This window comes from Neopsephotus bourkii, unplaced genomic scaffold (assembly GCF_033783945.1).
Source record: "Neopsephotus bourkii isolate Nb327-2 ecotype Australia unplaced genomic scaffold, CSIRO-AGI_Nbou_v1 NB_36, whole genome shotgun sequence".
NCBI lineage: Eukaryota > Metazoa > Chordata > Aves > Psittaciformes > Psittacidae > Neopsephotus > Neopsephotus bourkii.
Window position 1 is genome coordinate 494,424 of NW_026900553.1, and position 23,425 is coordinate 517,848.

The 23,425-nt window shown below is 38.7% G+C and overlaps 1 protein-coding gene across 5 annotated transcripts; it reads left to right on the forward strand.

The window, feature by feature from the left end:
- The first annotated feature begins 394 nt into the window (after nucleotides 1–394).
- PROSER1 (proline and serine rich 1) lies at nucleotides 395–21,042 on the forward strand. 5 transcript variants are annotated; one of them, XM_061344980.1, is made up of 13 exons: nucleotides 395–508; nucleotides 3,586–3,651; nucleotides 4,437–4,505; nucleotides 4,967–5,061; nucleotides 6,965–7,058; nucleotides 7,565–7,675; nucleotides 8,369–8,452; nucleotides 9,361–9,439; nucleotides 11,514–11,609; nucleotides 11,730–11,774; nucleotides 14,052–15,810; nucleotides 16,441–16,588; nucleotides 20,755–21,042. In XM_061344980.1, the coding sequence occupies exons 1-13, from the start codon at nucleotides 464–466 to the stop codon at nucleotides 20,785–20,787; spliced, it is 2,724 nt and encodes a 907-aa protein (XP_061200964.1). In that variant the 5' UTR covers nucleotides 395–463; the 3' UTR covers nucleotides 20,788–21,042. The 5 variants fall into 5 exon arrangements, 4 of the variants coding, with proteins under 4 accessions (XP_061200964.1, XP_061200972.1, XP_061200954.1 ...); XM_061344988.1 differs by having other exon boundaries at nucleotides 20,728–20,856; XM_061344970.1 differs by lacking the exon at nucleotides 20,755–21,042 and adding an exon at nucleotides 17,913–19,500.
- Nucleotides 21,043–23,425: the final 2,383 nt, after the last annotated feature.

The following is a 23,425-nucleotide window of genomic DNA, read 5'->3' on the forward strand; positions in this document are numbered from 1 at the left end:
CTCGGCCTGTGGCCGCCGGAATCTGGAGGGCGGCGGCGAGGAGAGCTATGGGGTGTGGGGGCCTCGCGTGCTGACGGTAGCGGCGCGGCGGGGTCGTTCCGGGGGCCGCGGTTGCTGCCCCTTCATGACTCTGACCGGCCCGGGAGAACGGCTTCGGGACATCAGGCGAGCGCGGGTGTCCGCGAGTGGCGGCGAACAGCAAAGGCGAGCCTGCCTTTGTCTCTAGCACTGCGTCCAGCAGTGCAGAAGCGTCAGCTCTAAATTCCCAGAGGCTGGGAAGGTCCCAGGCTGCATTTCCTACCCTGCTACTTTTATTATTATTATATATATATATATATATGTTTGTGTGTTGGGTGGGGTTTTTTTTTTTTTTCCTGTGTGGCTGAAGACTCTTAAATCTTTGGACTGGATTTTTTTTTCCCCATTTACGTTTTAAGTATTTGCATTGAATGAACTGACCAGGATGGACAAGAAATCATTTGAAACCGTGCTGGATGAAATTAGAAAGGTAACTTCTAATTTTGCATGCTAGGTTAACCATTTGAAGGTAGAATGTGTCTCTGGATAAACACACCAGGTCAGGTGTTTGTGTTCTTTAATAATCACTCCAGGATTCAGTAAAGACTAAGTTTCATCTCGGTATGAAGAGCTGTAACCCTGTGCTGCTGGTGTATCCTGGTGTTTGTGTGTCAGGTGTAGCAGTGTAAAGCTGCTATGAAAATATATTCTTTTTGAAATGTTTTGATTTTTCTTAGAAAATGAAGATTGAAAGTCCAGGCTGCTACCACTGAGTTAACATGTGCTTGAAGAACACTCATTTAAAGCAAGCACTTGAATAAGTTTATCACAACATTTACACTAGATGAAGAAGAAAAGCAAAAATAACCAAGTATTGTGTTTGCGATAGGCGCTACATTTGCTTGGCCTGACTGGAGATGGGGACTTACAGTGTGAATTGTCCACCTTCTGTAGGATGGTTTAAGAAATACAACACACAAATGCGACATGACAGTTTCAACTTCAAAGCTGCACTTTGCTGTTCTTGTTCAAAGCCATATCTCCCACAGCTCAGGAGTGTCTGCACACCTTTCTCAGGAAACAAAACCCCAGGTTTTGCTTGCACACCTGTTAAAAACTCACTGCGCAAAATACTGGCTAATTGTGGGAAGCAGGGTTACAAACCTTGGCTTCCTGGTGTCTTGCAGGCCTTTCATTTCTGCAGAGAGGCTTGCATTTAACAGGAAAGCTAGAGGTTAGTGGTTGGAGTAGTTCCTCAGATACTGGAAGTAAAAGAGAAGTTAAAAAAAGTCAGCACCTGTGAGATTAATGGTTCCTGTCTTGAATGGAAAGTACAAACCTGAGATAACATGTTTTGCTGTAGCACAGAGGTGGTTCAGGTGTCACAGTGGAACAGTTATGTATCCTGATAGAGCTATCGTGGTATGAAAATGAAGGGCTTGTTTTGGAGAAGATTGCCTTATGGCAGAAAAGGAATACTTAGTATTTTTGTGATAGGTGGGTTTTGTTACAATGGGTTGCCTAGGAGAGGGCATTTCCTTTATTTGGACTTGGATGTTACAGAGTTGGGTTTCAGTTCAGCTTCTCTTCAGCATTAGATGCAGTGATGGCTACCGTTATAGTAGTAGTATTTTGGAGCATGCTGAATTATAAACCACTGTTCATAAAAGCCCCAGGGATGAGTCTTTGTTATCACAGCTGCACTTACTAGTATTTTTGTATAAGGTTGTGGTCATAAATTCTCCTTTATAAACCAGGTCTTTTCTGTGCTGCGTAACCAGATAAAAACGTGACTGCCTAAGAGATTTCATGGTGTGTACTTCCATAGAACCATAGAATGATTTGGGTTTGAAGGGACCTTAAAGATCACCTAGTTTCACTCCCCCCACCCTGCCATGGGCAGGGACACCTTTTACTAGACCCAAGTTGCTGAGGCCCTGTCCAGCCTGAGCAACGGTTTCAACAAGAACACCTCCAGGGATGAGGCAGCCACAGGTTCTTTGGGCAACCTGTTCCAGTGCCTCACCCCCCTCACAGTGACTAAGAATTTTAATGGAAAGTCTGAAGGGAAAAATCAAGAAGCAACCTGTACATGAGTACTGTGCCGTGTTAGTAATAGCTGTGCTGTTGCAGTGCTCATTTTCCAAATGCTTATTTTGTGTCTTTGTTGCTAGATCTCTATTTCTAGCTCTGTGGTATAACCTTCTTTATTATGTGATTCACAAGTCAGTTTTGTTAGTGTATTCCATTTCTAGTCCTACAGTTAGCAGGAACAATTATTTAGATGCCTTAAAGTGTAGTTTAGTTCCAGCTTTCTCCATATATATACAATTATTAACAGAATCAGTGTGTTTGTTATTTTTTTGGGACTTTTTGTTTGTTTCTCCATAAATATACATATCAGTGCTTTCTGTTTGTGTACTTACTATAAAATCATTCAGTTCTTGATTTAAGGTGGAAGAGTGACATTTGTTTTGGTAAAGAAATTGCTATATGACATATTAGGCTTTTTTCTTTCCTTTTTTTTTTTTTTTTTCCCAAAATATGTGAAAAGAAGGAAGGGAGAGAATTAAAAATTAGTACGAAGCAAGAAGTTCAGTGTAGTAGTGTTCTCCTAATGAGGTACAGAAGAGAAAGGGGCTGTTTCAAACAGGATGCAAGTGGTTTTCTGTGTACCTGTGCTGCTCACACACAGGTTGCAGTGGTGCAGAACTTCACATCTGTCAGTTTGGAGGCACAAGAACAACAAAAGAAAGATTAGGGGTAGATTTTAGAGCTATTGGGAAGAAGATAGTATTGGTTTGTGGGTGAAGCTGGAGGTGATTTCAGAATAAGCATGAGAGCTACCAATAAATGAGGGCCTGGGAAACTGGGGAATAAAGGTGTTTGCAGTAGGTTGGGGCAGAATCCAGCTGTCTTGTACCTGTATCAGTGAGCTGGGTATGAGAAGAGGGAGGAAGCTCTGACTATTAGAGGGCCCACATGCTTATTAAGAAAACTGGCCACTAAGTCAAAAAACGGTGGCCAGTACTGCATTAAACTACTCTGCTTCCTTTGTTTTGTAAGATTTTGTACTAAAGTTTGAACTATGGGAAGGTAATGATAAGACAGCATCAACTTCTGCAACAAACTTTGTTGTATGCTTAATTCTTGATATGCAATCTCTTCATAAATTCATGGAAGTAGGATGCTTTGCTAATTATCTTACAGGGAGCATACAAAGATACTGTATGAATAATAATCTGTATTATCTTGTTTAAGGTAAAGTTGATGTAAACCTTTGAGGAAGAGTAATGATGATGTTCCCTCAGTATAGTTTTAAGCAAAAAAAATAAAAGCAAAATAAATTTTTTTTTTTACAGAATAATTATATCTGTGCTTTTCATTGTTCTCTCAAGTACCTAAAGAGTATACTGTTACTTGGTATTATTGCAGTGTAATTGATATAATATCACTTTATACGGCCAGGCTTTTTTTAGATTAATAGATTGGTCTAGCAGATGATTGTTCTACAATTGTAATTTTTGATGGACTAATTGTGCATCTTTTTCCTTTTATATCTTCTAGGCTGTACTGACTGAGTATAAATTAAAAGCTATTGAATATGTTCATGGATACTTTTCTAGTGAACAGGTAAAAGCCAACACTGTCATGGATTTAATGGGAGCTATTGCTTTTGTGTATTCAGAAATATAGAAAGACAGGGTCTCCACTGACACCGAGGCTGATCATATTAGCTTTTTTATTTATTACCTGAAAAGATTTAATTCTTCATTATTATATCAGCATTAAACTGCTGAAAATAATTCCAAGTTGTTTCGTTACCATATTTTACCATATTATTATGTTCTTGTTCTTGCTGTGTGGGGAAAACTGGATATATTTATCATAATGGAATTTAGGATTATTTTGCATATATTTTCTAAACTGGCACATAGTCATAAATAGCCAATTTATTTTGATACAGATTTTTTCCTTGTTTCTTTTTTTTTGTTTGTTTTGCTGTTTGTTTTGTTGGGTTTTTGTGTGTGTGTATGTTTGGTGAAGATGCTGTTTAAGATACTGGGAGTTTAGAAGCTTTTTCAGAAATACTCTTTTTATTTTTATTATTCTTGTTCTAATACCTTGGCAATTGCTGTGCATATATGCAAATATATAGAGAAGAGTTAAGTATCTATTGAATATTACCATATAAAAGGTATTTCTTGTAACATAGTATTTTTAGGTGCCTACTTATAAAGGCACCTTATAAATAAAACCAACTTCAGATGCTGGTAGGTACTGATAGTCAAACATCACAGAAAGATATTTTTTTAGCAGTATTCCACTATAGCCCCAAAATGGAAGGATCCTATTGATGCTGTTAGCATAATTTTTTACTATATATAAAAGGTTAATTGAAGACCTTTCTGTTGCAGGTTGTTGAGTTACTGAGATACTTTTCTTGGGCTGAACCACAGCTTAAGGCAATAAAAGCTTTACAACATGTAAGTTTTTGTGACATAATCTTGTGGTGTAAATTTGGCCACTTAATCTAATTTCAGCTTTGTGATTTCTGCTTTTGCAACTGCTGTCTCAGTCTGCCCTTATCTTCAAAGTTTCCTTTTCATCTCTTTTTCAGTGGTGTCAAAATATGAAACTTCATACTTTTAACCAGGGAACCTTTGCTGACTAAAATCTTTTAACCAGGGAATCTTTACTTTCCTGTGTTTCACAAGAGTAGATGTAGCCCTTTGTAACTATTGTTAACTTCCTAATTTCTTTACTTTTGCCAAGTGCCTTTTGGAGTTTTGAAGCTAGCATACAAAGTCATCAATGGGAAGGAGGTGTTTACTGAATAAATGTTTACTTAAATATATAAAGCTGTTACTGAGTTGCATTCTGAGTTTAAAATAATTGTACTGCCTTATTTTATATACACTTTTTTTTTTTCTTGCTTACTTGTCAGAAAATAGTGGCAGTTCCGGCATCAAAAATGGTTAATATTCTCAACTGCTTCACATTCAGTAAAGATAAACTTATTGCCCTTGAAATCTTAGCTTCGTAAGTATCTCTCATGCTGTATTTCCTTAGCTTATATTGTTTTTACTGGTGTTTGAGTATATAGAACTTAAGATACTTCTAGAAGGAAACACTGGTGTCAGATAAGGTAAAGCACAAATCCGTTATTGACAGGGCTGTAAAAAGAAGACTTAAAAGTAGACATTGTGGAAAACTGCATAGTTCATCTAAGTCTTGAGCATGCTGCTATGTGGGCTTCTGCCTCGTGGAAAACTGCTATTTTGCTGGTGTTTTACAGCGGCTTCAGGTCTTGTAGAGAATGAAAGAGGGCCTTAAGCTTATTTCTGCTCACTGAAATGTAAGAGGCTTGAGACCAGAGTATTCTGGGAATTGACTGTTGCACATTTGAAAAGCCCTCTAAATATTAACTATGTAAAAATGAGTTAAGTGAATCATTCGCTTAAATTGAAAAATTTAACTTACAGATCTATAGAAGCTGTATAGATATCCTGTGTTTATATTTACACAGGATGTTGGGTTATTTTGCTGAACACAGCTGCTTTAAATTACTTACCTTTTACGTATGTTTATATTGGAACTCTTTCTGCTTTAAGGGGTTTATGAAGTGCTGTTCTGTTTGAGGTTGAGGATTTTTGTTTGGTTTTTTGTTTTTTTTTTGGTTTTTTTGTTGTTGTTGTTTGTTGTTGTTGTTTTTGTTGTTTGTTGTTTTTTTTTTTTGCATTAAGTATTCTGCCTTGCCTATGAATACTGTATATTACAGTCAGCTTGAACATTTTGGGATACATAAGTTCATTACATAGATACCATAAAAAAAATAACAAAGAGGATATAGACATGATCTTGTTTCTGGATTTGATCTTTTAGAAGCTATATGAATGCTCCTACTCTCTTTCAGACCAAAACAAAACAGAGTAGCCTAAAGGAAGTTCAGTGGTTCATTAAACTAACCTGTTTTGCTTCTTGAAATGAGATTGGAACTCATAGACTCGTTTAGTTGCTATACCTCAGATGATGTGAGCAGAAAGTGTGGTAACTTCTTTAACTGTTGAATTTCTACAGTGTAAGAGCATAATTAAGGGAGTTATGTTAGGGAATTCCTAACCCAAATCTATGTACTACTTACTTTGCTAATCAAAACTAGAGAGCAAAGCTCATCATTCATTCACATTTTAATACTATTCTTTGAGGTGGTTTTCATCTCTTTTTTCAACATTCCGCTGATTCCAGTTCTTCTAATATCCTCCTTTGAGAAATCTCCCTTTTTTGTATTTCCAGTAGTTTGGATGGGGCATGTAATGTTTGACAGCAGTAAAGGTTTTGAGGTCACGGTTTTGAAAAAGGCAGGTAGAATCAGGCACTTGAACATTTGGTTGTTCTCTTTAGTATGTCTAGTGTTATTCTGGAGAGAGAAGCAAGGAGAAACAAAGGGTACTTTTTTGAACTATGTATGTGAAGGGTTTCACTAACTCGGGACATGGAGGGAATTGCCAGTATTTTATTCTTTTTCATTCTACCGTAAATAAGATGAAAATTTGTTTCACTACTAGCCTAGCAACACAGTGGCAAATGAAGTAGATGCTGGTTTTCTGCTGTTCTGGGAGTTGTGTGCTAGTAGCAATTAAAGTTTTCCAACAAACTGTTGCGATGCAAAATTCACTTTGTCAACAGTATTTTTTGCCATGAAGTTTAGCCATTGTCATCCAATGTTCCATATTGACACTCGGTTCTAATACTTACATGTATGAAGTCCATATTTAAGAATGGGATTTTTACTTTAATATTAATAGTAATATTATGATCTTAACTAATTATATTTTTTAATACATGTTAGTACTGGCTGAATAAGTGTTGATTGCTTTTCAGTAGTCCATTATTTTTGTTAAGTGTAGGAGGTGGCAGTAATTGTCAGTGTTTTCATTTATAGCAACATTGTTGATGCTCAGAATTACCGCCTTATTGAAGATCTGTTCAGAATTAATATGTCAGAGAAGAAAAGATGCAGAAGAATTCTTGAACAGGTAGTCATGATACTCTAGTATCCTTGATTCTCTCAAATATGGTATTGTTTCCATCCATATAGTCATTGTGGGGTAAGGACTTTCCATGAGGACTGCTGGGAGCTACTGATGGAAGACCAGCTGAAAGGAGCAGCTGCAAAAAGACAATTGGAGCTATCTCATACATGTGCAAAAAAAAGAAGAGTTTCTGTTAAGCATTAGGATTATATGGGAAAAGGGGCACAGAGCTACAACCAGTGCTGAAGGAAAAAGTCCACGTTAGTTTTAGAAAACACCAAGTACTTAACTACAAGTCCAGTAGAATCAGACATAGTCCGAGTACATTTGCTCAAAACAAAGGGGACTTTAGCAGAACCTTACACTATTTGGGAAGAAGATTTGAGACAAAGCTCTGAATTGTTCCATGTTGGTTGTTTCATGCAGTCTTAATGTCATGAAATAGTAATTTGTTTCTTTAAAGCATTGAATGTGACAGGAAATAATATCCTTTTTTGATTATTTTGCAGGCTTCAAAAATGGGTTGTAAGGCTCCTCATGCTATGATATCATCCTGTGGCATGATTCCAGGCAACCCTTATCCCAAGGGCAAACCAAGCCGCATAAATGGAATTTTCCCAGTAAGCATGATCCTCTGTTTTTGCCTTAAGATTCATTGCAGTACAACCAAAACCAGGATTAATTTACATGGAAGGAGGAGTGAAATCAAAAGCAATGTTGTTGGGCATTCTTATTACTGCATTCCACATTTATAGGAACTTGTGTTATTTTTATTTATCTGTTCTTTCTATGCTGCTTCAAGTAAAGGTTGTGGCATAAGTAAGACATCGTTCATACAAAGAAAACATTGTAAACTGTAGCAGTATTTAGCAGAATCAGAAGTGTAAAGAGCCTTACTCTGGTAGGTTGATAAGATGACCTAATATGGTCATTTACAGTACTGCTGCTAATCTTAGTGTAGTTCTTAAACAACCATGTTAAGTATTTCCTGTGAACCCTTAAGGGACTGCAAAATGCTAGTTATCATGTTCACAAGTCAAAGTGCAGAATTCTGTCAGAAACATGGACTGCTTAATATGCATCTCTTCATAAAAGGTCAGTGTTATAAACCAAGCTATTGAAATGCTCTAGCATTTTACAACCCTACAACACAGTTTCTTTTCCATAACAAACGTGATTAAGTATCAGTTTCAGAATATTCAGAAACTCAATTGTAGTTTAGAAAATAAAAATAAAATCAAATACAGCAGAAGTCCTGTAGCAAGATTTACTTCTGAATTAATACTTAATTGTTTAATTTTCTTTTGTTTCAGGGAACCCCTATCAAAAAGGACACGGAAGAGTATAGTAACGAAGGAAAAGGAATAGCAGCCCGAATACTTGGACCATCCAAACCAGTATGTCTAATAAATGAATAAATTAATTAAACTTTAGGGGTGGGGGGAGTAACCACCAGTTATTTCAATTAAGCTTTGATATAAAATGCTGTTATGTGGCAAGACTGTAGAGCAACAATTTAAACAAGGCTAATCTTAGCTAATAAATATCTATGACCTAGTATTTTTTTATTTATCCTGAAAAGAAGCTCTAGTTTATGTCAGTGAATTCTTTAATGGATACGGTGTGTGTGCATTTGAAAGCAGAATTTAAATTACAGTAGTAGAAGAGAAAACTAAAAGCATTTTTAGTAGTCCATCATGAGCTAGTGGTAGTTTTATATACAAGTATATGCAACTTTTTATTACAATCGCTAAGGGTTTCCCACATAAGCATTAAAAAATGCCTGCATCTTGGAAACCTGAATTACAGCAGTGCCTTAGGGGGTTCTTGTTTCTCAACAAGACAGCTGATCTGTATTTCAAAATCTTTAAGCATGTGGGAAAAACTTTCAGTGAACTTGTTTTCACTTTTATTGTTGTTTGTTTCCCACTAAGCTGTATTATTTTAAAGGAACAGGTGTCGTAAGTCTTGGTTAGTTTTAAATGTGCTAAATCTTTAAAGTGAGAAGTCAGTCCAAGACTGCAGCTTGTGAAGATTACAAGGCAGGAAGATGTTCCCTTGGTGTTCATTATTATATTAAAACCTAAAGGTATACTGGTGATGTTTGTTTCATTCTTTTCATTAAGAGTGAAATATTTGCAGTTACTATGGATATTATGAAGAAATTTGGTATAAAATCTTTCTCCAATGAAGAAAAGATGCCACTACTGCTTGTAGTAGTATCTGTTAGCTTTTTGTCTGAGAAACATTAGGTAATGTTTTCACTATTGCTTCTTCCTTTCTTTTAATTTTTTTGTTTATGTAGGCTCCATCAACCTACAATCCTCACAAACCGGTTCCATACCCCATCCCGCCATGTCGGCCACACGCAACTATTGCACCAAGTAAGGCTTCTATGTGTTTTAGCTTGATACTATTGTTTCATCTACTTGCCTTTTAACTAATGTGTCGAATGTCAGTTCCTCTGATCATACCTGAAATTAGCTCGCTAAATGTACTCTGCGTACTGGTTTCTACTTCTTCCTGTCATGCCTGCGGATTTTATAGAAAGAGGAATATGTAACATCTTTTCCAACATCCACATAAGGAAAATTCAGAATCCTGTTTGTATGTCTTTTATGGGAGGCATTGTGCATGTTAGACAAGACTAGGACTGTGTCTTGTCTTGTAATGTTTGGCCAAGGTTTGAACTTTAGCTTGACAAGTCTTGTTGCTGTTGTGCCAAACTGAGGTTGTGGTCAGACACAGCTCTGAATTGGGTGGAAATAAGTAGGAGCTTGCTGAAGGACAGTAATCTGCTTCTCAGTTAAGGGGTAATTTCTTTCTCGGTTCCCTTCAGCATTACATTCTCTCCATCACAATGGAGAGAAAAGTTTCCTAAAAGAAACGTTCAGGTATGCAAATTTAAGTCACAGAAGGGACTTAGTAATTGCCTTTTCCTGTGTTTGGTCTAGCTATTCCTAGCCCTGTGCCTTAGGCAAGATTGAGTCTTTCTTCACAAACTCTTCTCCCTTTCCCCCATGCATCAGTTTTTTTATTCCAGATATTTTTGGAAGTGAGCAAGGCAGTGGTCAGTTCTATGGAAGAAAATGTTGGAGTACTTGCATAGTCAGATTCTGGTCTTTTTAACCAGCTGCTGAAAGCTTTTCCTAATCTTGCAATTCAGTACTGCAAAACAAGGAGTGCTTTGGTTAGGAAGTTTGCTTTCCATTGATGTTAGATATTTCAGGGAGTTTTTAAGGTGTTTGATAAGAAAGTGTGCTAGAGCTCTTGGCATGCATGTTGAAGGGCGAGTCATCTAACCAACTTGATGTCTGCAAGTCTCTATAGTCAGTTTGGAAAAATGGGTGCTACTGGTGTCTAAAGTAAGTCTGATTATTTGTGTCCTAAGATGACTTGCTCCCAGGAAAGTGTACAGGAAATTGCAGACTAGCTCAAATTTAGGTTAAATAAATCCTATCCAGAGTAAGTTAGGCACAAAATTTGGCCTGTAACTGGATGTAAGTATTACCACCTTTTAGGACATGAAACGGTTTTTGAAGTTTTGGGTCTTACCAGACTGCAGCATGTTTTTTTAAAAAAAACCTTGAGACCGCAGAACTCATAACTGATGATATATTTATGTATATAATAAATGTGTTTAATGAGATTGCAGAATCTGACCTGAAACTGTTGAATGTTGAATTTTCAAGCAATGGTCAGAATGATCTTTTGTTTTCTGACTCTTACTGTATTGGTTTAACATTTCCTTCCTGGGTGACACAGTGATTGTTAGTTTACTGGTTTTCAGCCAAGAGTTGTCAGGCAAGAAATCCTATCATTAACTTGAACTATTATGAAAGTGTGAAATCAGAAGCACTTAAAAGTATTGATCAAGTACTACCTTTTCCCCATGAAACATAAATTCAAGGACGATAAGTATTTTACATTAAAATGACTTGCTAGTCCACTTGAATTTCTTAGCATTTAAGGAAATACTGAAGAATGATAGGCTAAGTATTTGAGATGGGACATTTTTCTCTGAAATTTCTGAGTGTAGCGTTGGAGGGCCAGGCATGGTTTGTTTGGCTGTTTTGTTTGTCAGGGCTTTAATGTTAAAGGATGAGTTGCAACAGCCTTTAAGTCAGAAACAGGAAAAGAGCAAATGATGCTTCAGACACACTGAATCACTCCTCCCTTTGAGTTTTTCAAGCAAAAAAGAATTGAAAGCAATTGAAACCTGACTTTTTCTGTCTTTCTCAAGAGAACTGCCCTTATTAAAATTTGGGTCATAATGCAGGTTGTTCAGACAGACATGGGCAAAAGTCAGCATCCAGCATATGATGCTGGTATAGCTTTTTGGTGAAGGAATGTCTTACAATATCGAAAATGTTTTTTTTAAAGGAAAAGACACTTACTGGTTCATTTAGATATGGATCCTTCTGATGACTGAGATGTGAATTGCGTTTGATATTTTAGGTGCTTACAACAATGCTGGATTAGTTCCAATGGCTAATGTCATAGCTTCAGGCCTACCAGCTCCTCAGCCATACACTGCTAATCAGGTGGTATCAGGTAAAGTATGCATACCTTTAAAAATGTTGATTTTTTTTTTCTAATTCATTTTTGTGAGTGGGTCATTCACTGCTGGAGTTCTATTTGCTTTTAAATAACAAACTGTTGTTTTCTGTTTAGAAAATGAGGACCTTTCTAGCCAGGCAAAACCTTCCCAAAATCAAGGTAAATTGCAAATCCACATGGGGATTTTTATGTTGATTTTATCTGTCATTTGTTCAGAAAATATAAACAGCTTGTTTGTTTGGTGGGATTTCCGTAAGCCTCTGAGTATTTAATTACTGTTGGAATAGGATCCTTTGAGAGTGGAGAAATAAAATCATCTCGGGCATTTGGCACTTAAAAGCATTGAAGCATTTAAGTTAAGCTTTCTGTGTTACCTCATTAAAGTTTTATATTCTTCAGCATATAGCATGTAAGAAATTGTGTAAAAAAAACTAAATCAAAATAAGCTTTACAATGTAATGCACTGAAATACTTCATTAATATCTTTGCACGTGTTAAAACTCGGGGACATTATTTGAAAATTCATTCATGTTTTCATTTCATATATTAGTTTCAGTGGCAAGTTAGGAATATGAGAAGGACAGGTTCTTTATTTACAGTTTGTTGAAATACATATGTAGAATGTCTTATCCTGGACTGTTCAACTAAGTCCACCTGCACTTCTGCCTTACCCTTTAAAATCCAGAGAGACTTGGGCTTTTTTGGTTGTTGGTGGGGTTTGTTTTTTTGTTTTGGTTTTTTTTTGGGTTCTTTTTGTCTCTTACTAGTGTGGTTTTTTGTATGCTTTGTATACTTAGTGCAAATCATAATAAATCCCATTATAAACTATTTATTTAAAGGCTTTGATAATACTTTTTTAGATTTGACAAATAGAAACTGAGTATCTGCTATTGAGTCAGGCATATTAACAAATACCTAAAATGGATTAAATGGCTGTGATAAGTTTATCTCCTGTAAATGCTTATAGACAAATGTATGCATGTTTTGTGTTTTCTTCTCTATGCCCAGGGAAGTTCCTACTAAAATGTTGCTACTACAAAAGATCACTTTATTCATATGTACCCCTTTAAAAGTGTACATGTGTTTACAGGATAGTTTGTACAGCTAAATGAATATAGTGTAAGGAATAAAATCATCACTTAGGAGGAGAAATTCAGTAACAGCTCTGAGTCCTATTGCATATGTATTTCTCTGGTGATTATCTTAACTGTGATCTTTAGGAGAGTCTTCAGCTTGGAAACAGGATGAGAAAAAAACAGAATCCAGAGCTGATAAATTGGTTTAGGGTTTTGGAAAGTAATGTGTAAAAGGAAGTAGTTTGCAAACTTACTAATTTTAGATTTTCAAGATACATAAAACAGGAGTTTGTCATGAGCTTAAAGATTCCATTTTTGGGTTTGTGTTTGCAGATGTAGAATTTGGGCAAGAAAGAAATGTAAGCTCTTTCAGAGTTGAGGGTGATGAGTTTGGTTGGATCAGTGATTTGGTTACAGTTGAGCGGATTATTCTAAAAGTAAAATAAAGCATGAGGGTTGTTTGAGATGAATTATTAATTTGCACATTCATATTCCACAGGAAAATAGAGAGAGGAATATCTAGGCTCTTGACAGTGTTCATAAGTTCTTCATAAGCAGCTTCTTTTCATTAACCTCCATATCCCCATTTGCAGAGTGCCTGATTGTTTTTCTCCATCTTGACTGATGCCTCTAACTTACTTTTTGTAGGGTTGATATAAGCTGATACTCCTAGTGGCAGGTGCTTGCCTCGATTGCAGACACCTGACTAAGGACTTGCAGAAATATTTCATGGTAAAGTCAAGTGCCAATGTTAGTTTAATATTGTAGCGTGATACATGAATTTAAAAGTGTACCTTCTTAGAGTCTAAATCTGAAGGAAACACAGTGAAGAGAATGACCTGATTTTGAAGGAAAGAAAAATACCAGCACCTGAAATCAGCTTTCTTCAGTTGTTGACTAAACTTCTCTGAAATAACGATACATTGAATTAACTGTTTCTGAAGGAAATTCTGACCTTCAGTGAGAGTGGATGCAGAGGAGCCCAGGTGATTTGATACTCATGGAATATTAGATCTGTTTTGGGTAGTGCCAGATGTTAGGGACCAGAGGGAGGGTGTTTACTGTGTCACTTAGACACTCTTACGAGTGTCTTAACTGTCTTGCATGAGGTCATGCAGAGGTAGTAGATGTCACAAAGTGTTTTAAAGAGGAGTGGTAGCCTACGTGCTGTACAACTTGTGTGATGTGTTTGTATGTACCTTTTTGTTGTGTTTTCATAGGCTCCCGTGTTCATTGTTTATATGCACATTATTAGCTATTGCCTGTGTATCATATTTTGAAATGCTATATAATATGTTTGTGTTGATTTCAAGTATTTCTGACAGTTTCAAGTATTCTTAACAGTTTTGTTTCTTTGCAGCTTTTTCTGCACAAGCGAATCAGCTCTTTACTCCTCATGGTTCTAACCCTTCAACACCTGCTGCTACTCCAGTCCCTACCCCATCACCTGTCAAGGCAATAAGCCATCCGTTAGCACCTGCAACTCCACTCATCTCTGGGATGAACATGCCTACCCCTGTCCTTCCTGTTTTCCCAGGACAGGTCTCCTCTTCCATCCATACATCTCAGCCATCCACCCCAACCCCTACTGTCATCAAATCCCTTTCATTGCCTAGTGTTGCTGTCACATCTGTTCACAATGCAACCTCTACCCCTATTCCTGCAGTTTTTTCTGGGCTGGCTTCTATACCCACTGCTACACCAGCTCCACAAGGTTCTTCCACACCGTGCACTACACCTGCACCTAGTGAAGCTTTCTCATCTGCTACTGCACCATTTGCTGGCCTCCCGTTTTCTGCAACCTCTTCAATTGCTTCCACTAATAATCCTGCTTCATTGTCATCAGTTTTTGCTGGCCTCCCTTTGTCCTTGCCACCCAGTGCCCAAGGGATTTCTAGTCCTGTTCCATCCACAATTGCTAATTCTCCTGCCACTACCATTCCTGGTTCACTTAGCTTGCCTAACCCAATTTTGTCTGTCTTAAAGGGATTTCTGACATCAAATGACACTTCATTAATTAATTCATCTGCTTTACCTTCTGCTATGACAAGGGAACTTGCTTCTTTATCTGCTCTTGCTAATCAAAGCTCTGACCCTCCCACTTCCTCTGTCAAATGTTACACCCCATCAGCCACCCCCACTTCACAGCGTTCTTCCACACCTGGGCTGGCTGTTTTTCCAGGTCTTTCATCCCCATCTGTAACCAATTCCAGTTCCACTCCTCCAGCATTGTCTGCACAGTCACCTTTAACCACTTCACCATCGATTATGCCAGTCAGCTGTGGCTCATCAGCCTCCCTCCTGCATGGCGCAAGCCCTGCTAATCCTGATCAGCAGCTCTCAGCAGTCCCAGCTGCTACAAGTATCCCAGTTATGGTCAAAACGGAGCCCATGAGTCCTACCCTCTCGGCCTTCAAAGGTCCTTCTCATTCAGCCAGCCCTTCTCATGGCACTATAGGACTGTCAGCGCTTGGGCGTGCATACACCTCAGCAGCTTCAGTGCCAGTCAGTTTACCCAGTTCCCTGAATCCAGCGCTATCAGGTCTCTCTTCTTTAAGTGCTCCTCTAAACAATTCCAGTTCTCTGTCTTCCATTTCCCTTGCCTCACATGGCTCCTCTGCTCCCATTGCCCCTGTGTTCAATGGACTTCCTCCTTTTACATCTCTAACCAGTAACTTTGCATTTACTGGTAATCCAGCACTTACGCCACCCGTCACTCTCCCAGGGTCTTTGTTAGCTACTCCGTCTACAGCTGCTTCAGCTGTGTCTGCCCCTCATGTGAGTTCCACTGCTGCCGTACTCTCAGAACTCGCCGCCTCAGCAACAGTCTCTGCTCCACCCTTCTCGCTTAACTTGTCCAGTGCAGTCCCTTCCCTTTTTTCTGTTGCCCAGGGACCTCTGGGATCATCAAACCCATCCTTTCCTGGTTTTCCTGTCTCTAACACACCCTCTGTCACTCCTGCTCTCCCTTCTTTCCCTGGCCTCCAGGCATCTTCTGCAGTAGCAGCAGTTGCACCATTGCCGGCAGCTGCCACAGCCCCATCTCCGGCTCCAGTCCTGCCAGGGTTTGCCTCGGCCTTTAGCTCAAACTTCAACTCTGCACTTGTTGCACAGGCTGGGTATGTTTCTGTTTCTGAAGGAGGTCATAACCATTTCTTTTTCTCTTGAGCACAACACTGATTTTACCTTAGACATAGACATTATTTTCACTTGTAGTAACTATTTACAGTTAATTTTTAAACTGAGTTCACCAATAGTTTTCCACCTGTCTTTAGAAACTGAGAGTGTAATTACGAAATAGGCTGTCCTCAGTAGTCCCTGTTGCAACAGACTAATCCATTGAGGTGCTGAGTGATCTCATTTCTCAGATAAGGATACTTGGCACCTCCTAGGTTTTTACAAGAGTGGATTCCACGTGGGCATCCATTGACATACTCAGGTAATAGCAGACAATATCTTAGATGTTCCTATGTTTTAAGGAGCTATTCAGCATTAACTTTTGTCTGAAGATCTTTTTGTGTGCAAATTGTAGGTACAATCAAGGAATTTTTGAGTTCCCTTCTTAGGTGTGCTCTAGACAGTCTTGGTTTGTGTGTGCATGAATAATTTGTAGGTGGGTAGAGACTGGGCTTCTGTTTGGAAATTCTGGCCTTCATGAGGTTTAGAAAAGGAGGCGCTTTTTATAGAAACCTAAGTTAAAACATGATGTAGATGTTCCTAATAATAGCCGCATCTTGACATTCTTTCAGCTTGACTTCCGGACTGCAGACACCAGGAAATGCAGTTTTTCCTGGTCTTTTATCTCTCCCTGGTATCCCTGGCTTTCCCCAAAGTGCCGCACAATCTTCCTTACAGGAATTGCAGCATAGTGCGGCTGCACAGTCAGCACTACTACAGGTAATGTGCCCATTTATTAATGCTGTTTTGCTTCCAGTAATCATTTGAGCATGTACTTAAACTAATCCCAAGAAGTTAACGCTTAAGTCAGTAACTGATTAAAACCCCTAACCTGTTTGAGAACTGATACAAGGGTGATGATAGAGAGCAACTCATATTAACTTACTCAAAGTCGATGTACAGTGCTTCTGGTGTTACAAGTGGGATTAAACCCGTTTTGAAAACTCTTTGTAAAATGGGGAGGAGTAAAAGAAAAGACACGCAAGTGAAATTTTTGTAGGTTTGTATTAAGTCTAATGAGCTGACCATGTAGTTGCAAAATTTGTGCTCGGTTCCAGTCTGACATTTTAATACTTAAAGATTCCTGTGGAAAACCACTTTGTTGTGAATTACATGCCTCCCTACACGCACAGTCAGATTGTCATGAATTTGTGTCTATTGTGGTTGTGCTTCTCTTGATAGTTCATTTGTAATAATCTTGAGGTGGCTTTAGGTGATGTGTAGTTTCGTCATTTCTTTTCCATGTAAGAACTTGTTTCACTCTTCAACGTACAAAGCTTAACTGAAACTATCATTAGAGTTTGTATTTAGATGTTTACTTTGCCTTTTGTAAAAAATGGCCCCTGTATGCATTAAGGAGTCTGGTAGGAAATTTGTCCTCTACAAAATACTAAAAGAGGCAGTTGAGTGTCTTGAATTAATGTTTTCTCTCTTCTATGATCCATTGATTGATTTATTTTTTTTAATGGAGCATGTGTCTAAGTACTGTTCAGTATGCAGAGTATTGTCAGATATCTTTTGAGTATCAGGGGAAATAGATTGGAAAAAAATTCTTTGTCTAGACCACACTGCTTTTGTAGCTCAGGAATTTATTTATTCCGTAGAAATCTATGTATTCAGATTACATTGAAGAAACATCAGTTTTCTTGTTTACAAGTTCCAGTCACTAAAATTAACAGCTATTCAAGTAGTGAAGATAAAGTTCAGAGTCGGTGAAATACCACAGCTCCTGATTAAGCTATGCCTTCCAGATCATCTGGTGTGCGCTTTAGTGGAACGTAAATGCCATTTATGCTTTCTTCATGTTTTCTCTTAATCCGGTTGCTTTCCTCATTCTGTGGTATTTCAGCGCAATTGTTGCTCTGAAGCTTTAACATCTGCATGTAGGTGCATTGCTCATCTCGGTTCTTTGCTTACTTGAGATTATACTCTGGTTTGGCTTGACTAGGACTGGTATTGTGCCTGAAATTTTGCTTAATTTAGATTTTTGTTTGTTTCTTTGTTTTTATCAATGCTGTTTCCTAACTTCTTCTCTTCCTTGAAGGCACATTCTGCTTCTGCTCTGGAGAACTATCCAGCTCAGCCTGAAGGGTTTGCTAACTATCCATCAGCACCAGGAACACCATTTTCATTGCAGACAAGTCTGCCCCAGAGTGGATGGCAATAAGATAACCAGACATTTTAAAGACTGCAGTGGTTGCTTGACAGAGCCTGATCCTGTTCACACTGAAAGTTGTCTCAGCTTTAGTGGGAGCATGGTCTGAATTGGGGAAAGAGGGAGGGAAAACACAAGGGTAAAATGATTCCAGGAGGCTATGTCAGATGTCAAACTTAATTTTTTTATTGCATTCAATTGATTCAGGGTCTGATCCTCTGAATTGATGAGTATCCTTGACTCTTCTTGTAGCTTATGAGTTGAATGTTTGGTGTCATACAGGATCAGAAACATTCAAACAGATACTTATGTAAATAGAACAAGTGGCTGTCAAGCTGAATGGGAGAACAGGTATACTTAATAGTGTGCACAAGCACCTATCCTGTTATATTTTGTATGGTATATGTGGTTAATATAGAATGAGATCTAGAGTGAAACTAGATTCTTAAAGACATAGATGATCTTTCATCTCGATGCACACTTCTTGTGTGTGCATAGATCAAGGTCAGTTTATGGTTCCTTGCATTTTTTAATTCGTATGTGTGAGGATCTCCTGTTAGCATTGTCAGTATGTTAACGAGAGGCTACATCAGGGGGGTGTGGAGATTTTCTTATGCTTCGAAATACTGTCATAGGCTTGCTGCTGAATTGAGTACTCCTTTGTCTGAATCTGAGTAAGAGAGCTAGGAAATGATGCTGTACTGTATTTGGGTAGAAGCGTATTCTGTTTTACTGGAGTATTGTTTAGCTAGCTGAGAATGTGTTTTTCCAAAGTATATGAAAACATTATTTGCCTCTAAAATAAATGTTCCATAGCATTCTCTTTGCTCCCACACCTCTCTATGAACGAAATAATTGTACTGCGGATAGGTCACCTATCCAGCACTTTTGACTGCAGACTTTTGTGAATGTTTACAGACATGGTTCAAGTTCTTTTCTCTCTTATACTCATAAACAAGCTGGTTCGCTATGCTTTTTGACTAAAACCTACAACTTGATGGTGCTTAATTTATCCTGTGAATGTAAGTGAGAGCAGAATTTGGACCATGGATTTTTTTAGTATTTTTCCTTGGAAAACGTATGTGATTTTAAAGGCATATAGCTAAATTAACTGTATTGGTTAGGCAGGGTTATGATGCAGCATATAGAAAGGTCTTGCTTTGTTAGTGAAATTCAATTGTGCACTCTTTTAATGTTAGCACCTATGATAGCGTGTAACACATCATTGAATATCATCTATTTAAGATAAACTGTTGTTCATGTTCTAGAGCCAATAGAAATGAATGATATTCAATCCTGTGGTTAAATTAAAATGTAGAGGATACTATACTGTAGAAAAGGTCTGCACCTGGAGTTCTACTTTTTTAAAGATTAATTCTGCTGGGAGTTGTTACAAATGTATTTTCTTTCCAGATGTGAACAAACTTTTTTAGAACATTAATGGAAATTCCTGTATTGGTTTTTAACACATTTTTTTTTAATAAAAGTTTACAGTCATGGCAAAAAGGCTTTGCTCGCTATTTACATATTTGCCTAAAAGACAAATGAATAAACTTGGTTTTACTAAGACACTTCCTAATGTTTGTTCTTCCTATGCTGTTTCTTTCTGATACAGGATTATATATTGAATTGTAAAATAGTTTTCCTGAAGACTGGCAATAGAAACATCCTATGATATGTTCAGATCAAAAATAATACTAGATAGTGTCCTTGATACTTTGTCAGTGATTTGGTATTCTTTCATTTTAATAATCAAACTTACATATTACTTTAAAGGTAAAAATGTATTGCACTTTGACATTATTTTCTGAAGCTGGTTTAATTCTAGTGACTCTCCACTCTGAACTTCTTTTAAAATCAGTGCCTTATATCTTGACTCAAGAAATCTGTGGAAAAAAAAATCTGTACCATCTTTATTTATGTTTCCCTTTTCATTCTTTTCATGGCTTGTTCTTTCTAGATTTGTAGATAAATTGGAGAAGGAGAAAATAAAAATATAGATATGTTCTTAAGGGCAAATTGGGTTTTGTCCCATAGATGTGAATGTAGTTACTCAAAATCATTAAGCATTTTGTAACCTTACTGAGGTGCTGAGTTTGATCTCCAATTTGATTCCTGATTTCCCCGTCAGGCAGTCAAAGTTTGAACTAATTCACATCAGTTTGTAGTCAAAAGCAGGTACCAGATACCAGCTGTTATGCAGTGTTTTATCAAAAACGAAGCATTTTCTACATCTCTTTCTGAAAATTAAACGTCTATTGAATAGTCATGGGGTGTGGGTTGTTTTTCTCTGTCTGAACATTAGACAGCCCAAAGATACCCGCGACTGTGAAGCCCTGTTTCTCCAAATGAAAACAGGTGAGAAGTAGTGTATACCTACTGCATTAAATGCTCTTCTCTGGGAACAATTACTTGCTAAGTGGTGTCTAGCCACTTTACCTGTAAAAAAGAGTATTTCATACACAGCTGGTGTAGTTCTACATAGAAGCATGTTAACAGTGTCAGACAAGTGAACAAATAGGTTAAGAAGCATTGAAGTGTCTTGTTTTTTGTGTCCAAAATAGGCTCTCTGGTTCTTAGTGAATCATACTGAGCAGGATTTTGTAAACTGAACTTTCCAGTGGTTAGGGTTAAGGTAAGTTTCAATTTCTTAAGCATTTCTCCTGATGTAAAGTTGTGTTTTATTAATTTTTTTTCTCTTCAGGAATAAGGTCTGTGTTCTGCGTTGCAGCAAACTCCTGTGACCCAGCCTTGGGATTTCTGAAGGGGATGATTTGTCCTGATCTCTTTCATGCTTACTTGAGCACCATTTTTTAAAAGTCAAGGAAAAGTCTGCTCCTACAACAAACCATGATGGGTCTTACACTAGGCCTGTGCTGGGAAAGGGTAGTTGCTGTGTGACTTTGATTCTGGACTGTGATGTGTCATTGTTAAAGTTGTTATTACTGATACATTTCAGCTATGTTGACAGGCAGCAAAGATAAGGTGGAGTGAAATGTTCTTTGAAATTAAAACCTTTGTTTGAAACAACTAAGAACGTACGGGGTTTGTGTTTATGTACAAGTTTCAATATTTCTTTCAAGTACTTTAATTGCAGCTGTTGTGAGTATGACAGAAACAGAGCAATCTTCTGTCTATTTCTTCCTCTGATTTGCAAGTGAGTGTTGTGAGTTTGGCTGGGGGTAGAAGGAAACTTGCTATGGTGTGAATGTTTTTACCTTGCAAATTGCCTTCCTTTCTGGATTGAGACAGGAGCAGTCCTTTTGTCTCTCATTTACTTATGCCTAATGGGTACCTTCTGGTATCTCCCCATCTTCAGCTATTGAAAGCTGATGCCATTCCCGCAAGGAGGAGGAGCAATGTGTGTATTGTTAATTTTTAAGGAGGATCAATAGAGTGGTATTGTTCATTTACTCTGTGTCCTGTCCTTTCTAAATTTTGATCTGGAGAAAGGAATGATGAGCCTAAAGCAAATAGGCCAGTATCAGTTCTGGGGGCAGAATTCAGGGCCAGGAAAGGACCAGGCTGAAAAATCTTTAGGGAATGGCTAAAGCATAGTGTATGGGAAGGAAAGTAGTACTGGCCTAAAAGGGTCAGAAAAAGACAAACAAACCTCTAGCTTTGTTACATGCAAATTCCATGTGAGGACAGCCTTATGACTTTTTTGATACCTTTGGGGTTGACCCTGTTTAGGAATGGCTGTGTGTAAGAATCCCCATTCTGGTTTTAACAAACTTTGAAGTGGGGAGTGCTTGGTGTGTAGGATTAAATCTTTGCAACTGGATGATAAATGGGAGCAACAGCCTCCTTTAGAGAAAAGGAAATCTAAAGGATCCTCTTGCCTGAAGGACTGGTGCCATTTGCAAATGTAGCAGTTGGTGCAGAGAAGTGCTGGAGAATCGCCTTACAGGCAAGCACCTAATCACCGTGCAGACTGAGCCTTCAGTCTGCCTTCAGAATAGAAACTGAAGGCTTTAGCTGTATCAGCATGCTGCAGAAATAGCTGAACTGCTGGTAACTTGAGCCACATTCATCTGATGTTATTTCTAAATGAGCCCTGCTGAAGTGGCATTGGACTCAAACTGGTTTTCTCTGGGGTACTGTTCTGTGACACTGGGCTGTGCCAGGCTCTTCAGCACAAGTGAACTTGCAGCCTGTAAACTGCTTTGCCCCAGAGTGCTTGTGTATATTCTTCTCGGAGTGTTTTGTGGCAAGGTATCCACATGCCCCAGTGTAACCCAAGGAGAAAGGATTAAGATGACCCTACCTTTCACTTTATGAATTTTTGAAACAAGGAATTAAGGTGCAGGTTAAGTTAGCACAGAGAAACTAATACAGCAATGTTCATAGAATCATAGAATAGTTAGGGTTGGAAAGGACCTAAAGATCATCTAGTTCCAACATGGGCAGGCACACCTCACACTAACCCATGTCACCCAAGGCTTCGTCCAACCTGGCCTTGAGCCCTGCCAGGGATGGAGCTTTCACAACCTTCCTGGGCAACCCATTCCAGTGCCTCACCACCCTTACAGGAAAAAATTTCCTCCTTATATCCAATCTAAACTTCCCCTGTTTAAGTTTTAACCCGTTACCCCTTGTCCTATCACTACAGTCCCTAATGAAGAGTCCCTCCCCACCATCCCTATAGGCCCCCTTCAGATAATGGAAGGCTGCTATGAGGTCTCCACGCAGCCTTCTCCAGGCTGAACAGCCCCAACTTTCTCAGTCGATCTTCATATGGGAGGTGCTCCAGTCCCCTGATCATCCTTGTAGCCCTGGACTTGTTCCAACAGTTCCATGTCCTTTTGATGTGGAGGACACCCGCACTGCACACAATACTCCAAGTGAGGTCTCACGAGAGCAGAGGAGAGGGGCAGGATCACCTTCAACCTGCTGGTCACACTCCTTTTGATGCAGCCCAGGATGCGGTTGACTTCCTGGGCTGCAAGCGCACACTGAAGCTGGCTCATGTTCATTTTCTCATCAACCAGCACCCCCAAGTCTTTCTCTGCAGGGCTGCTCTGAATCTCTTCTCTGCCCAGCCTGTGGCTGTGCCTGGGATTGCTCCAACCCATGTGTAGGACCTTGCACTTGGCATGGTTAAACTTCATGAGGTTGGCATCAGCCCACCTCACAAGTGTGTCAAGGTCCCTCTGGATGGCATTCCTTCCCTCCAGCGTATCAACCAAACCACACAGCTTGGTGTCATCGGCAAACTTGATGAGGGTGCACTCAATCCCACTGTCCATGTCAGCGAGAAAGATGTTGAACAAGACTGGTAACGAGACTGGTCCCAACATCAATCCCTGAGGGACACCACTTGTTCCTGGTCTCCTGCTGGACACTGAGCCATTGACCACAACTCTTTGTGTGCGGCCATCCAGCCAGTTCTTTATCCACCG

What these genes read in the sequence shown, in the direction of transcription:
- PROSER1 (XM_061344970.1), top strand. Translation starts at nt 464, where the DNA reads ATGGACAAGAAATCATTTGAAACCGTGCTGGATGAAATTAGAAAG. An exon ending in TACTTGGACCATCCAAACCA is followed by an intron (nt 8,453 to 9,360) that starts GTATGTCTAATA and finishes TTGTTTATGTAG; the next exon opens with GCTCCATCAACCTACAATCC. An exon ending in TGCTAATCAGGTGGTATCAG is followed by an intron (nt 11,610 to 11,729) that starts GTAAAGTATGCA and finishes TTTTCTGTTTAG; the next exon opens with AAAATGAGGACCTTTCTAGC.